This window comes from Suricata suricatta, chromosome 3 (genome assembly GCF_006229205.1).
Source record: "Suricata suricatta isolate VVHF042 chromosome 3, meerkat_22Aug2017_6uvM2_HiC, whole genome shotgun sequence".
NCBI classification, from domain to species: Eukaryota; Metazoa; Chordata; class Mammalia; order Carnivora; family Herpestidae; genus Suricata; species Suricata suricatta.
In genome coordinates this window covers 7755463-7771940 of record NC_043702.1, presented here as the reverse complement: position 1 = coordinate 7771940, position 16478 = coordinate 7755463, and the positions used below count along the sequence as shown (strand labels likewise).

The following is a 16478-nucleotide window of genomic DNA, read 5'->3' as shown; positions in this document are numbered from 1 at the left end:
ATAATGCTTGTTTTATTTTGTGGTTTCATTAGGTATCATGACTCTTTTCTCCTTAGCATACTGGCACTGTTGACCTTGGGGTGTGAGCGAATAATGGGCCTCCTTGTCTTATTCCTGACTTCAAGGGGAATGACGCTAGTGTCTCACTAACTAAAAAATTCGAAGTATAAAAAGTCTCTTTGTAGAAATATACATTTTCTTTAAGAGTGGAATAATCAGCACATGGAATTTTAAGAAATAATGCAAAGAGGGGCGCCTGGGTGGCTCAGTCAGTTGAGCGTCCGACTTCGGTTCAGGTCATGATCTCCTGGTTCGTGGGTTTGAGCCCCGCGTTGGGCTCTGTGCTGACAGCTCAGAGCCTGGAGTCTGTCTTCAGATTCTGTGTCTCCTTCTCACTGAGCCTCCCCTGCTCCTGCTGTCTCTCTCTCTCTCAAAAATAAATAAAACATTAAAAAAAAAAAAAAGAATGCAAAGAGAGGCGTGGCACCGTTTGCCCAGCTTCCCCTGATGGTAACGTTGTGCATGACTATGTGACGGTGCCGCAGCCAGGACACTGACAGGGACCCAGGCTATTGATCTTATTCTGATTTCTCCAGCTTTGTGCTCTGGGGTGTGTGTTAGGTTCTGTACAATGTTATTGCCTGTGTAAGCTTGTGTACTAAGAGGACCCCTAGCTGGCTCAGTTGGTAGAGCATGTGACTCTAGATCTCAGGGTCGTGAGTTCAAGCCCCGCATTCAGTGTAGACTTACTACAAAATAAAATTTTTCGTAACTTCGAAATATGACTGAAGTAATATATATCACAGAAAATTTTAAAAATAGAGAACCGTGCAGAAATAAAATTAAAAAGGCCTGCAATCACGTCATGTAGCAGTAACACTTGTTAGCACACTGGTAGCAGGTGCCCGGCCTCATGGGATGGACTCTGGTCCACGCAGTTTTCTGATCCGTTTTCCTGAACACTGAATCGTGCATTCCGGAGTCATGAGGTGTTCGACCAGCCTCACCGTTAGTGGCTCCAAGCCCGTCATGTGGCGGAGCTGCCGCACTTCATTTGGCTCCCGGTCCCCGTGGTCGGACGTCTAGGTTGCTTCCAGCCTTTCACTTTCACACATTGTACATGAAGTGGGAGGAGATGAGCCTCTGTTACATTTAAAATTTTTAAATTTTATTTATTTTTTCAGATTTCACGTGTAAGTAATCTCTACAGCCAACATGGGGCTCGAACCTACAACCCCCGGATCAAGAGTCGTAGGCGCCACTGCTGAGCCAGCCAGACGCCCCTGTTATATATTTTTAAAGTTGATTTTCTAGGTTGAAATCTAGGCTGAGGTCCTCCGGAAAGGCTTGGCTCAGCTGATGCCACTGGTAGCCCTTACCTTGCCAGTCCTGGGCATTATCACTAACCTTTGTGTTTGTTTGCAAATTTGATGAGTGAGAGGTAGTGTCTCTTAAATACACATCACATTCTTTACACGTGATACTGAACATTTTTTTATATGCTTCTGTCATTCATTGCACAGATTTATTGCATGCTTACCATGCATCAGGCCTTCCCTGTTCTAGGCCCGTGGGGAACGGCAGGCAGCGAAACAAAGATCCCTGACCTCAGGGAGCGTACGTTCCACTGGGGCGAGAATAATAAACAGTAAACATAAACACAGGAGATAATGAATTACGTCCTCATGTGTTAGAAAATGACAAGTGTTGTGAGGAGAAAAAGGAACAGGGCGAAGGGGACCGGAGTTTGTGGGGACGTGTGTATATGGGCCGGGGACCATGTTAGCTAGGCAGCCCGGGGGGGGCGTCATTTGAGCATCCTTGGAAGCGGAAGAGGTGAGGGAATTAGTTTCACAGCCCTCTGGGATTCTCCCAGAATTCTAGGCCAAAGGAAGAGGATGCAGAGGACCAAAAGCGGAAGTGTGCCTGTCACATGCCTGTCTCTCCCAGAGAGGGCGGGGGAGCGGCACCCAGCAGGTTGGGGTCTGGGGGCCCTCGTTAGGATGAGGCTCTACTACAAGGAAACCGGGGAGCGGAGCGGCGGGTGGCGTGGGCTGGCGTGCTGTGGAAGGCTGACCTGCGCTGTTTCACAACGGTCCTCCGAGGGCCAGAGGAACCAGGGCGACCAGCGGAGCCCTGGTGGCGGTGGCGGGGGTGGTGGTGATGGCAGCCAGAGCCGCAGAGGTGCCCCTCTGGGTGTGTTCGGAGATAGAGCCAACAGCGTTTTATGCTGGACTGGACCTGGGCACGGGTTTGGGGGGGATCGAGGAAGACCCCAGGTCTGGGGCCCAAGCTGTGGGAGGGCAGTGGCGCCGCCAGGCGTGACGGGGAAGGCCTGGGTGCAGTAGATTTGGGGACATCAGGAATATAGCTCCAGCCGCTGGCATCCCTGGTAAGACACGGGCCATTCACAACTCATCATTTGTCAATATTTTCCTTAGTTTGCTTTTTGGTTTTTAAATTCGTGTTTCTTAAGTTAGTAAAATTTCCATGTTTATGTAGTCAAATCATTTTATCAGTTTTTCCCTTCATTCATCCAGCCTTTTCAAAGTGTTAGTCAAGACGCTTTTCCCACTAAGGGAGCCAGAATGTTCACCTTGACTTTTTTCTATTGGCCGTTTTGTTTGGTTTTGATTGTTTTAATTTTACCTTTAAATCTTTAATCCATAAGGAATTTATTTTGATAGATGATATAAGAAAGAAATTTATCCCACCCCCACTCCCCTCCCCCGCCCTGGCCAAAGATCACCGTTTGAGCCAGAACTATTTACTTCTTTCCTCACTAATTTGAATGGCTACCTTTATCATGTCGTGCAATTTTAATTTTTTCCATCGATCTGGCTATTCTTTTTTTTTTTTTTTTAAAGTGTGGCTCTGTGTGTACCAGCTTCAGAGCTTTGAATTTCTTTTTTTTTTTATTTTTTTTTAATGTTTTTATTTATTTTTGATACAGAGAGAGACAGAGCATGAGAGGGGGAGGGGCAGAGAGAGAAGGAGACACAGAACCGGAAGCAGGCTCCAGGCTCTGAGCTAGCTGTCAGCACAGAGCCCGACGCGGGGCTCAAACCCACGAACGTGAGATCTGACCTGAGCCGAAGCTGGAGGCTTAACCCACTGAGCCACCCAGGCGCCCCCGATCTGGCTATCCTTAAGCTAGTAATGCGTTGTGTTTTTTGCTCTAGTAGGTTTTTAATCTGTTTCAGGGTCCTGCACTGAAAGTCTCTCTGTTCGTGTGAAATCATCGCCGTGCGCTGCTGCAGGCGCCCTGGCACGGCCGCTAGCTGGGGGGCGCCGCGTGTTGAAAGAGGGTGCAGAAAGGCTGGACGGGCAAAGATGGTGGGGAGGCTTAGAGACCACGCTTAGGAGCCCTTGGTTTGGCCTGTCGTTAATGAGGAGCTTTTGAAATACATACCTCAAAAATTTAAATTAAATTTTTTTTTAGTTTTAAAAATAGCATCAGAAAGTATACTTTTTTAAAAAAGTATCAGAAAGAAAACAAGCATGGATTCTATAACCTCTCTTGACAAAGACATGCGCATAATTAGAAGGTTCAAACAATACAGAAATAAATAGAAAGAAAAGCATATGCCTTCCTTTGCCTTCTCTCCTATTAAAAACAGCCGCACAATCCGGTGTGTGGCTTACAGCCAGAGTCGAGGTGGCATCAGGTGTGGCACGCTGACCGGAGCTGGGCGCGTGAGCTGCTGCTGCAGTGCGCAGGCGAGGCCCGCGGAGCACCAGGCAGGGGGCGGTGGGCCAGCGGCCAGACTTGTAACCGGCTTATTTTTGTTTATTTGCGTGTTTTTAATGTTTGTTTATTTTTGAGAGAGAGAGAGAGAGAGAGAACGTGACCAGGGGAGGGGCAGAGAGAGAGAGAGGGAGACACAGAGTTGGAAACAGGCTCTGAACTGTCAGCAGAGAGCCCGATGGCCGGGCTTGAATCCACAGATCATGATCTGAGCTGAAGTTGGATGCCTAACAGACTGAGCCACCAAGGCGCTCCTATAACTGGTTTGCTTTTACTGTAAAAAAAATGCATGCTTGTGGTAACAAATTGGAACAAGTCAGAGTAGTCTATAGTCTGGAGCAAAAGCTCCCCCTCCACGGTTTCTTAGTGTCACTTCTTTATTGGTATTCAAGATTAACATTTGCTGTGTCTTAATTCAGAACATTTCTAGGCATATGCATGTGTGCGTGCATGTGTGCGTGCAGCCTACATTCACTTCGGATCATACGACCCATTATTCTTCTGAAACTTGTTGTTTTACTTTCAGTATAGCTTGGGGATCTTTCCACACGGCTTCACTGCCCTCATTCCTTTCTGGGCTTGTACGTTATGTCATTGTCAGAGTGAATTGTAGTCCGTCAGATCTCTGATGCTGAACATTTAGATTTTGTGTTTGCTATAACAAAAAAATGTTCCAATGAACATTCTTCTATATACTATATACCTTTGAAAACAGGTAAGGTAAGATCCTAAGAGTAGAACTGTTAGGTCAGAGGTTATGGGCATTAACATTTTGATAGATGTCGCCAAATTATTTCTCCCGAGATTTCAACAATGTCTACCCAAATCCCTGGGAGTTTATCTGTATCCGTGTTTATTTCTCCACACACTTGCCAACACTAGACGCGATTATACTTTGAACTGATTATACTTTGAACTCTTTCCCGGTTTGAGAAGTAAAACTTGGTGTTCTGAATGTTTCAATTTACATTTCTTTAATTATGGATGAGGCTGAATATATTTTCATATATTTGTTGGCCATTTATACTTTGTCTCCTGTCTATTTGTGTCTGTTTCTCATTCACCTGTTTTAAGCAAGAAAGTGACATGATTAAATTTGCTCATTAAAGAATTGGTGTGGTAGCAGTTCCAGAAGTCAAAGGAGAAAACAGTTTCAGAAGTAAAGGGTTTATGCAAAGTCTTGGAAGCCACAGAACACTTTAGAAGACTAGAACTGAAAAGTGTCCGATGATTTTGACACATAGGTCAGCAGCGGTGGCTTTTGCCACGTAAGTTTCCACAGAATGATGTGGCCAGAAGCCTAATTGCAGCATTTTGGGAGGTCCAGAGGAAGTGAGGCAGGAAACGTGGGCTGTCCTCTCGAGCACCTTGGCTGTGACGGAAAAATCCTAGGAGGGTGGCTGATAGTTGGCGACCTAGGGTGGAGGCAGGGGGAGGTACTTTTTAAATACAAAATATATTTGGATGTGTTTTTAGGCGGTAGGCGGTGAAAGGTTGTAAAAGGAAAGGTTAAAAATACAGGGTGAGAAAGGGACCTTTACATTTCAATGCTGTGGGAACTCAGAGGACATGGACGCAGGCCGATGGGGGCAGTGCCGCCTGGCGATGGGCGCTGCTTGGTCCGAGTCCCTCCGCATAGAGCGGAGTGTCCATGTCTGCTGTGGATGGACAGAGCCTTTGATGTGTCTGAAGCAGCCCAGAAGTTTCCAGTGGGTGGACGGAGTTCTCCAAGGAGAGGATGTGCCCCCGTTCCCAGCGCTTTCTACCCCGTGATGGGGGGAGGGGGCCTCGCGTGGGGACCACTGAGCGAGGTGGGAGAGCAGCCGGTCACATGACCTCCTTGTGGGACTTCACCACTTGGCATCAGGAGGCTGGGGAAGGGGAGGGTCCCCTCTCGCAGTCAGGCACAGAAAAAGGTCTGGAAGAGAGCAGAGCAGTCAAGAGGTGCCTCCAGGGAGTGGTTTGTGGGGAAGGATGGGACTGGGGAGAGGTCGGGGCACTTGCACATTTGAAATGTGTATTCTTTTTATGAAAAGAAAAGTGTAAAATGAAAAGAAAAAAATCCTGAGCTTCCCACCTGAGAGGCTCTCCACCAGTCCTGAGTCCAGTAGCTAAAGAGCCGGTGAGAGGAGCTCGGAAGAAAGGCAAGAATGGAGCAGCATTGACGGGAAGGCAGTGTAGATGGGCACTTGGTAGAGATGTGTCCGTCATTGGTTCAGTAAGCACGGATCTCGTTCACCCTGTCACCGTGACCCACGGAGGCAGACCGTGTTCGTTTCACCCGACAGGTTGCAAGGCAAAGGGCAGAGCTGCTGGCTTTCCCGAGTCCCGGGCGTGAGCCCAGCCAGATCTTCAGATTTGAAGCTGGCATTCTTTGGACCACATTGTTGGCCACCTGATTGACTCGATTTGCTTGACTTCGTACGCACATGCACAGGTGGTTTAAAGTCCGTTCATTTTACCTGACAAGTGGGGGTACATCGAGTGGAATTAGGCAATTTAGAATATGATACCCCCGATCATACCTGCAGCGCGTCAGCAAGTTTTATTGGTCAGGCTCAGTGCTTTGGCCCCCAAGAGCCCCTGCGTTAACGCAAAATTCCATCTCTGTACCTTCCAGAAAGCCCGGTGAGAGACAGCTCTGATCATTGCTGGGGCCCCCGATGTCCCCGGGGGGACTTCGTGCCTCTCACCCGCCACCTCGTGTCCTCTTTGCAGATCACGCCGGAGTACCTGCAGAGTGTGTGCGTCCGCCTCTTCAGTAACCAGATGCGGCAGAGCCTGGCCCACAGCGTGGACTTCACGAGGCCGGGGACGGTGAGGCTCTGTGCCCCGGGGCCGCCCCCGGGTTTAAAATGAGACCAGGTGCGCCTGGGAGGTTCAGTCGTTGGGCATCCGACTTAGCTCAGGTCAGGATCTTCACAGCCAGTGAGTTCTAGCCCCACACTGGGCTCTCCACTCGGCGCAGAACCCATTTCGGATCCTCTGTCTGCCTCTCTCTGCTCCTCTCCTGCTAGCTCGCTCTCTCTCTCTCTCTCTCTCTCTCTCTCTCTCAAAAGTAAATAAAAATAAAAATAGCCTAACAGAGGCACCTGGGTTGCTCAGTCAGTTAAGGCATCCAACTTTTTTCGGGTCAGTTCATGATCTCCTGGTTTGTGAGTTCAAGCCCTGAGTTGGGGTCTGTGCTGACCCTGCAGGGTCTGCTTGGGATTCTCTTTCTCTTACTCTGCCTTTCCCTTGCTGTGCACTTTCTCTTTCTCTGTCTCAAAATCAATAAAAAGACTTTAGCTTAACAAAAAAAAGAAAAGAAAAGAAAAGAAAGAAAGAGCAAGGGAAAATAACATTCAGGAGTCTGCATTCAGCTGGCTTCAGGGGTCTGTAGACTCCCAGGCGGAAGAGAAAGCTGTGTTTGCAGAGGGGGCAGCTGGGAGCCGGCCTCCTGGGCCCGCCGGGAGAGGGCCGCCGTCCGCTCTTCCATTTGGGGCCGTTTGGCGCCAAGGGCTGGTAGCAGTTATCAAATCAAGGGGAAGGGAAGGAGACGTCATTCTTTTTTTAAGACCTAACTGTGGTATTGGAAGTTGTTCAGTCGAAGGCAGGCACTCTCTTCTTTTTCTTATTTAACTTTTTACTTGGAATAACTGCAAACTTACAGAAAAGTCACAAAAATAGCACAAAGAACGCTAGTGTACTCTTTACCCAGATTCAGTGAGTGTTGGCGTTTTACCCATTTGTTTACTTTCCTTCATACACACACACATACACACACACACACAGGCTGCGTTCTGAGCCATTTGAGAGTAAATTTCATACATTATGGCCTTTTATTCCTAAATACTGCAGTGTAGAGTTCATTTCTTAAATTTTTTTTAATTTTTTTTTTTTTTTTTTTTTTGAGAGAGGGAGACACAGCATGAGCAGGGGAGGGTCAGAGAGAGGGAGACATCGAATCGGAAACAGGCTCCAGGTTCTGAGCTGTCAGCACAGAGCCCGACACGGGGCTTGAACCCACGAACCATGAGGTCATGACCTGAGCCGAAGCCGGACGCTTAACCGACTGAGCCATCCAGGCGCCCCAATTTCTTAATAGAAATACTCTCTTATGTACAACGATCGACTTCCGTAAGTTCGTTATCTTTATGATACTCTGATCTCTGCATCTCCCAATTTTGTCAGCTGAGCCACGTCCTTTATAGTTGCTCCCCTGTTTAAAAAGCGGAACATTTCTCTTTTTCTGTTTCATTTTTCCTCATGATTCGATTCAGGGTTTGCATCCCAGGGCACAGTGTTACGTAGGTGATGCTGTGTCCTTCTTAAGATGCTCCTCAGCTGGAGGCAAGTGGTGCGGAGTCGGGGTCCTTAGCCCGGGCAGCGAGTGTACCCGTGTCTCCTGCAGACGTGTTCACCGTTCCTGAACCCATGTCCCTGGGGCTCACCCCAGCCTGCCACCCGGGCCCCAGGCCGAATGACGGAGCCAGGCCTGTACAAGTAGGGAGAAGGCACCAGGGATCCCGAGGCCCCCCAGCCATGGGTCAGAGCGCAGCTTTTAATTAAGGGGGAGAAGGGTTTGCACATTAGTATTAGCGTCTTCATAAACAGAGACATTTTTTAGTATTAAGAAAAAAACGTCTAAGCTCCCTCATTCTCAAGTAGGTCTAAAACAGCTTATTGGGAAAACACAAACATGAGAAATTGGAAAGAAGTAAATTGTGGGTAAAAGTCACGGAAACAGAAAGTAGAGTAGTGGGTGCCAGGGGCTGGGAGGTGGGGGAGGCGGGAGATGTCGGTCACAAGGTGTGACTTTTGGTTCTGAGATGAGTTAGCCCTGGGCTGTAACGTACAGCACGGTGGCTGCAGTCAACAGTGTAATAAACGGGAAGGTCACTAGGAAAGTAGATCTTCAATGTCCTCACCACGAACAGAAAGTATATGAAATGATGTGTTAACGAACTACTGTAGTAATCCTTCCACAGTGCGTGCATGTATCGATTCTTCACCTTGTACACCTTAAACATACACAGTGTTCTGTGTCAACTACATCTCAGCAGTGCTGGGATCGGGGGTGGCGGGGAGGGGGGCAGAGATTGTGGCCGAGAGAAAATGGGGGTAGGACAACACGAGGAAGCCGTGGGTACGGCCAGTACGAAACAGAATCTGCTGTACGCCCGCAAGCAGGCATGGATCCGGCTCTGAGCTTCCTAGCGGCCTGTGCAACAGGGGCATGTGAGCAGTTTCATGATATACTTACACGGGAAGAGAGATGATGGAAGGTTTCTTAGGTATATTTGTGTATCTCACTGCATCTACAACAGCGTGCAGCCTGCACACACCACCCAGGAAGCACAGCAGCGAAATGAATGCCCATGAGTCACGCTCCCCACACAGACCATTCCAGTGCCACCGACGCCCTTTCTGCGCCCTTTAGACTATCAGTTTCCATTGTGGATCTTCACAGAAAGGACAGAGTAAGGTGGTAGAGAGCAAGTGTCTTTGACCCCACTGCCCGGCTGCTCACAGAAGTCTTGTAGAGCCGCTAGTGGTGGCAGCTGTGCCACCACGGGCACGTGCTTATAGGAGCTTCACAGTCTGTGCTTTAGGATGTGGCCCCAGGACCACCACAGCCTGCAGAGATCTTCGGGAATCACCCATCTGTGCGTGTGTGGCCGTGGGGCCTCGGCCATTTTTAAATGTTTGAAAAGCACAGAGAGACATTGGAGTTTCAGAAAATTCACTTCCCAGGGTGCCTGCATGGCTCCATTGGTTAAGGGTCTGACTTTGGCTCACAGTTTATGAGTTCGAGCCCCACATAGGGCTGTCTGCTCTCAGCACGGAGCCCGCTCCACATCCTCTGTCCCCCTCTCTCTCTACTGCTCCCCCACTCATGCGTGTGTGCGATCTCTCTCTTTCTCTCAAAAATAAACATTTAAAAAAAATGTCCTTCTCTCAGGGCCCTCCAGGATGAGGAGCTTCAGGCCACTTCCCCGAGGACTGGCTGGGTTGACCCCTGTGGACACTGTTTGCCTAGCTGTAAGTCAGCTAAAGAGCAGACCATTTACCGAAAATGATGGCTTTCTGGCAGTAGTTAGCACGGGCGGCTCTGCGTCTAACAGGACCGTTCCTCTCCTCCCTGCCTTCCGCTTCGTAGTTCAGCAAATACTCAGGGCTTTTCAGGTCTGTGTTATAAAATCCCATCCTGCCTTACATACACAGTCAACCTTATATTTCCGTTCTCTGTTGGCAGAGTGGTGCATTGGGCTTATTTAAAATGGATATCATGTTAATAAGGAGCAGTTTAAACGGGAGGGGGGCACAGCATATCTGATATTTTATCCCATTAGACATTAAGTTTTTTGTCAGGAAACTAGTGCTACCGTCCTTCCCTCTTATGGCCGTATTGAGGTACAGATTCTAGGTCTTAGAAACCAGAGGAGAGAGCAGGTCTTACTTCCTAACCGTTTTCTTTCTCCTGAGTCACTGACTTAGAAACAGACAATAAAAGCTACAAACCATCTTTTATTAGTCTCATAGATTTCTCTATAAGATGATAAAAAGTGGATATGAGTCACTGTAAAAGTAGAACATTGTTGTAAAAGTATAACAGGCTGACTAAGAGGTCTGTGTCCATTAAAATAACAGATTCATGAGGGATGCAGGGGAAGTGAGGGTGCAGGTCAGAGGGGGTGTCCGGGCTCGAGCGGCAGGATTTGGAAGAGAAGGCTCATTTCTTATTTGTTGGGACTATAAGTTCTGTGCTAGGTCCGACCAGAGCACCGTCGGTTTCAAGATCAAGAGGTGGGCGCGAACCAGCTCCCTCTCTAGCGTGATCCTTGATCAGCTCCTCCTCAGTGTTGTTCGACCTTGAGTGTGGGAATTCTCTGTACCCTGTAAAGGAGCTGGGCCGGGCCCGTCGGAACGCTGCTGGTATCCATAAAGTTTAGTACGTTTGATACTGGTTTTTAAATCTGGCTGTTAAGAATCTGGCCTCCTGTAACCTCACTCACCGTTGAAAGTTCAGAAGCACTGAGTAAATAACACCCTTCTGACCCCTAAGTTCCAAACCACCTGGAAAAATAGGACCAGAGAATAAAGGAAAGAGGAGCTGACACGATGGCCATTAACTCCGATGAAGCTTCCGTGGGAGACTGTGGATTCTATATGTAGACAGGGGTGTTTTCCTACATCTAAACCCTGGAATTAAAGAAATGTGACTACCAGTCAGGCCAGCTTGGCCAACCCCGTGCCCCCCAGCACCTGACTGGGACCTGCCGGGCTGACCTCTGCTCCCTGGGGGGTGGGGGTGGGCGGCTCATCCCCTCTGGGGAAGCAGGGGGCAGGGCGATGCACGCCCAGTTCTCTCCCAAACCCACAAGTCCAGGAAGGCCCCCCTCCCCCTCCCCCCGCGGCAAGGGCCCTGCCTCGTTCAGAAAACTGGCTAAGCCTCGACTCACATTAGCGGAGCTGGCTGCCAAATGCGGAGGTTCCGGAAGGATTAATAATGACAGGACTGATTTTTGCAAAGAGAACTCTCCCAGGTGACCTCTTCCAGCTTGATTGCCTGGCGCCACCCCAGCCCCAGGGGTGACATTCTGCAGGCCTTACAGACCCAGGCTCCAGACCGGGGAGGGGGGTGGCGAGCAGCTGCTGGGGTACGAGATAAATCTGACTTCATATCCTCAGCGATCTGATAGTCCTAAGAAGTGAAGCCTCTCCCTCAGGGCACAAGAGGTAGAGGGATTTTTTTGTTTTCTTTTTTTCTTTTTATTTATTTGCTTTTTGTGAGAGAGAGAGAGAGAGAAAGAGAGTGAGAGCGAGCAGAGGAGGGGCAGAGAGAAAGGGAGGGAGAGAGCATCTCCAGCAGCCTCCGCTCTGTCAGCGCAGAGCCAACACGGGGCTTGAACTCAAACCGTGAGCTCCTGACCTGAGCTGAAATCAAGAGTCTGATGCTTAACCGACAGAGCCACCCAGGTGCCCCTGTCTTCTGAGACTGCATAAATGATACACAGATGTGCTCACTGGAAAACACATCAGAACCTAATAGCAAAGTAAACACAAGCCCTTCCCCCCAGACGCCCGCCGTCTCCTCTCCCTTCACAGGTAACGCTGTTGACTGCTTCCTGTTCATCCTTCCAGACCTTTAAACGTTACAGAATTAAGATGTTTATTATACAGTTCACTTTGCAACTGTCTCTTTGAACTTGGCACATTTTAAAGAATTTTCTGTGTCCTTCTGGATTTATTCATATCTTCCTTATCTTTTATTAGAGGTTTAACTTGAGAACAGCAGCATGATACATTTGACCATTCCTCTAGCAAACTTCCAAGTGGCTTTTCCATTTTTCGCTGTTTCTAATGGTGATGCCACACACACCTTCTAGGCCACAGAACAGCCTGTGAAAGCGCCTCGGGTTGTCTCACTGCTTATGCCTCTGTGTGTGCTGGGCAAGCGCAAGTGCAGACACAGCCCAGGAAAGGGGCGCCGGGGCCGGTGGGGGACAGGGAGCATCCATCCCAGGGCAGGAGTGGGGAGGGGGCGGCCTGACCATGATACAGGGTCCAGGGCATAGCCCCGTGGGTGAATCCCACGCTCCTCCTGGGGTACCTGTGGGTTTGGGGGTTCATTGGCTAGGGAAGTTTCCCTTTGAATGCATCCTTGTTTGGAAAAAAAGCCCATTTGGGAATGAACCCTTTTTTCAAAACTCGAAAGGAAACCTCATTGGGAGAATAAGTTAAAATACTGCCAGGTGTGATTCTATGTATATTCAAGACCCCAGACTCGTGACTCTTAGAAAGCATTAACTTCAAAATCAGCCATCTTTCTTAGCACTAAAAATGCACAATGGGCTGAGACTGGCCGTGGCAGTTGCAGTGGGGACTGTTTCTCGGGATGGCCTCGTGCAGTTGCTCGGGAAACAGTGCTCTGCAGAGGAGGATGCTTCTGAAAGCATCCTGTTGTGTGGACCACGGCTCTGGCTTGGAGTTCAGCACCTTCAGCCCTTCTGTTCTCCATTCCAAAGCCTTCAGAAGTCTTGGCAAGATGCCTGCCCTTTGTGTCAGCCCGCTGCCTCGAGGCAGCCTTTCTGGGTCTCGTGCTCACTGTCTTGTGGAGGACTTGCCTTCCTCACTCCCCTCTCCTGCTCCGCCTCCTGCCCCGGGGCCCATCGCGTACCTGACCTGACCCGGGTGATGTGGGGACTGACCTCCTCTGATCCCCGCCGGTTGCTGGGACCGTGATTGGCAGAGAGTGTGCCATCAGCTTGGATTTTTCTTCTGCCTTTGACCCAGACTCACAAGCCTTCTCCCTGTGAATGTGTGACAAGCACATCATTTCTATGTCCCAAAACAGGCTCATCTTTTCCTCCACACAGGAGGTCTCCTTCCTGCGTTTCCTGTCTCGGTGAGTGACACTGCGGAGAACATCTGGGAATCCTGGAAACCTCTTCCCTCTCTTTTGCCCCGTGTTCAGGCCGTCCTTGGGCTCTCAGTGGCTTCCTCCCTCCTGCCCCACATCCTTGTTGATCTGTGTTTGTTCAGGCTCTTCCTCTTTCTGTCCTGGCAAAAGCCACATTTCCTAACCGGTTTCAGTCGCAAAGCTCTCACCTGGCTTCACACAAGCGCAGGGGTGACCTTTCTGGTTGTGTCTTATTTACTTATGCCCTCAAGTTTCGGGAAGGATTTAGGTACCTCCAGTCATCGATCATGTTACTGTCTTGCTCAATCCCTGTCGTTGCCCCGGGTCCAGAGAGCGCAGTGTGGAGGGCACAGCCTTGTGTGATCTAAGGCCCATCCCTCTCACCTCGCCTAACACCCCCGATCTCCGATGCCCGCGGGCTACAGGGTGCCGAGGTGGGGCCCAGGGTGGGGCCCTTAGTGGCCCGGTGAGCCCGAGCGGCAGCCCCCTGAGAAGCTTCTGAGTAAATGACCGGCACATTCAGGAACTGGGGCGCTCTCGCTCCACACGCACACTTAGTGCCATTTCCAGATGGGCACAGTGTTCCAGCTCGGCCTCCCCTCCTGCGTCCCCCCTGCAGTCCCAGGTTGTGCAAGCACCCCTTCCTGTTCCGCAGTGGTGACAGCCTCTGGGCTGCTCCATTGGTCTCCGCCTTCTGGGGCCTCTTCTGTCCCTGCAGCTGAGGCCACTGTGCCTCCCACTGTGGTTATTTAACCTCTTCTAGGTCCCCTCTCCCCGAAGCCCCTCGCCAGGGGGCCTGCCTTCTCTGTTCATCTGCTCTCCGCCCAGCAGGGCTGCTGCAGTGGGGCTGGGGAGGGAGGCTGGGGGCGGGCGGGCCTGGCCGGAGGTTCCCAGCCGCAGACGGTGCCTTCCATGACCTCAGGGCTCGGTGGCCACTGGTGGCCGCAAGTCAGGGTCCCTCGTCTCCCCGCCTCCCGGGCTGCACACGCCTGCTGCGGCCCGTGGGCCAGCCTTTTCCAGAGCAAGTGCCTAGAAGCCCGGATCCCCCAGCCTTTCCCCGTCCCTAGCGCAGACCGCCGATGCGTGAGGTTGGAGACGTGCCATCTTCTGAGATGCACAGCCTCGGCCGCACACCACCGCCTCTTGAAGGTGCGTCCACAGACGCTTTGGCCAAGGGACACTTCGTCGTGTTACACCTCACAGCGAGTTCTCGAAACACTGTCTGAGGTCACATGTCCTGCCAGAGCCCCTCGTCCCCAACCCCACGACCACTGGCTTCCACGCTGGGAGGGCCCGGCGCGGGTTCCTCGCCTGCGGCTGCGCGGGAATGGAAGCCTGATGCCACCGTGCCACTCTCTGCTCCGGTAGGAACCCCTTTCTCCCACGTGCAAGGGCTCCCGAGAGCCTCGCCCTGAGCCTGGCGCCGTGTAGGTGCCCCGTGAAGAAGTGATGGGTCAGTGCACTTGTTCTGCTGGCTTACACCTGCACTTTGGAGGCCTCCTACTGTGCTTCCCCAGCTGGGAAGCCGCCCCCTGTCCAGTGACCTGTCTGCTGTGGAGCAGGTGGCTTCCGTCTGGTGCCCCAGCGCGTGGAGGCCTTCCTGGGAGCTCCCAGCATGAGATCTGGAAGTCCCACAGTGCCCGCCGGGACTGCGGCCAGGGCCTCTTTGACAATTCCTTAGCGAGGGGATGCATTCTGGGGCTTGTCTGTCCATGTTCCCAAACCATTGTTAGCTCATGAGGGAAATTATTATTATTCCGACTGTGACTGATGACCTGGGAACCTCTCCCACCTTTCTCCTCCTGAGGTATTCTTTGCCATCCACACCAGAGCAGCTGGTGGCAATGGCTTTTAGAAATCTAGTCCAAAGTAAAGTTTGGTCGGAAGATCGGAGCACACCCCCCTTGGGGCTTGAGTGTTACTATTAATGCCTCCGTATGGCGGGTAGGGAGCAGCAGCTGTATGTCTGTATGGATAGATCTATAGATAGATAGATCCTGCTGTGAGTTCTCCATTCCCTAGGCAAGCTTATCCTCAGGTGTCACTGTTAAGGTCAATGTCACCTTCATAACTTAAAATGGAGCTCAGTACTTCCCAGCTCTGGCCGCCCTGTGGGTGGAGGGGGGCTGGGGTGGATAGACAGAAAAGGGGGAGCGGTGCTCTTGCTGCGTGCTCTCCTGGGGGCCGCATCCAATGGGCTGTTGTTATTGCCACCGTTTGCCAGTGAGGCACAGGGAGGTACTTGATCCCTGACTCCCCCTGTTAGATTGGCAGCTCTCTGAGAAGGGGGCTTTGCTTTTTCCCTCGGGGATCTCTGTGCCTCCGAGAGATCCAGCAGACGCGAGGGAACCAGTAAGCACCCACTGAGTGAATGAGGTAGCACAAAGCCCTCTCTCATCTGGAGCATGCCCGGCCTTTCCTCCCACAGCTCATCTTTTTTGGTATTTTTTGTTTTTTTTTGTTTTTATTTGATTGGATAATAAAATCTCAGTAATGTTCAACACGCTGCCTTTTCTCATGAAAGGGTTAGTTATTAGTGTTTCTCAGTTTCTTCACAGGGCAAATAGAATGCTACAGAGTTTAGCAAAAGAGAAGCAGTGTTTTGAAAGATAGAAAGGGGCGCCTGGCTGGCTCAGTCAGCAGAGCATGTGACTCCTGATCTTGGCGTTGTATGTGATGAGTCCCATGTTGGACATAGAGATTACTTAAAAATAAAACCTTTTTAAAATAAATGATAAATTGAATGTGTAAATTGCTTTGGGTAATAATGACATTTTAACAATGTTTATTCTTCCAATCCATGAGCACGGAATGTTTTTCCATTTCTTTGTGTCTTCTTCAATTTCCTTCATAAGTCCTCTATAGTTTTCAGCATATAGGTCTTTTACATCCTTGATTAAGTTTATTCCTAGGTATTTTATGGTTTTTTGTGCAATTGCGAATGGAATCTGTTTCTTGCTTTCTCTTTCTGTTGCTTCATTTTTGGTGTATAAGAATGCAACTGATTTCTGTACACTGACTTTGTACCCTGCAACATTGCTGAATTCATTGATCAGTTCTAGAAGGCTTCTGGTGGAGTCGATCGGGTTTTCCATGTAGAGTATCATGTCGTCTGCGAAAAGGGGAAGTTTGACTTCTTCTTTGCTGATACTGATGCCTTTTATTTCCTTTTGTTGTCTGGTTGCTGATGCTAGGATTTCCAACACTATGTTAAACACCAGAGGTGAGAGTGGACATCCCTGACATATCTATGATTTCAGGGGGAATGCTCAGTTTGTCCCCATTGAGGATAATATTGGCTGTGGGCTTTTCATAAATGGCTTT

General features: G+C 50.0%; 1 protein-coding gene across 1 annotated transcript in view; it reads left to right on the top strand.

Moving 5' to 3' along the window:
- The window catches only part of ARMC9 (armadillo repeat containing 9), a 124438-nt gene that overhangs the window by 30801 nt on the left and 77159 nt on the right, over nucleotides 1-16478 (top strand). Inside the window, exon 9 of the mRNA XM_029932870.1 lies at nucleotides 6467-6565. Within this exon, the coding sequence (XP_029788730.1) occupies nucleotides 6467-6565 (99 nt within the window). The remainder of the gene's footprint in view (nucleotides 1-6466; nucleotides 6566-16478) is intronic.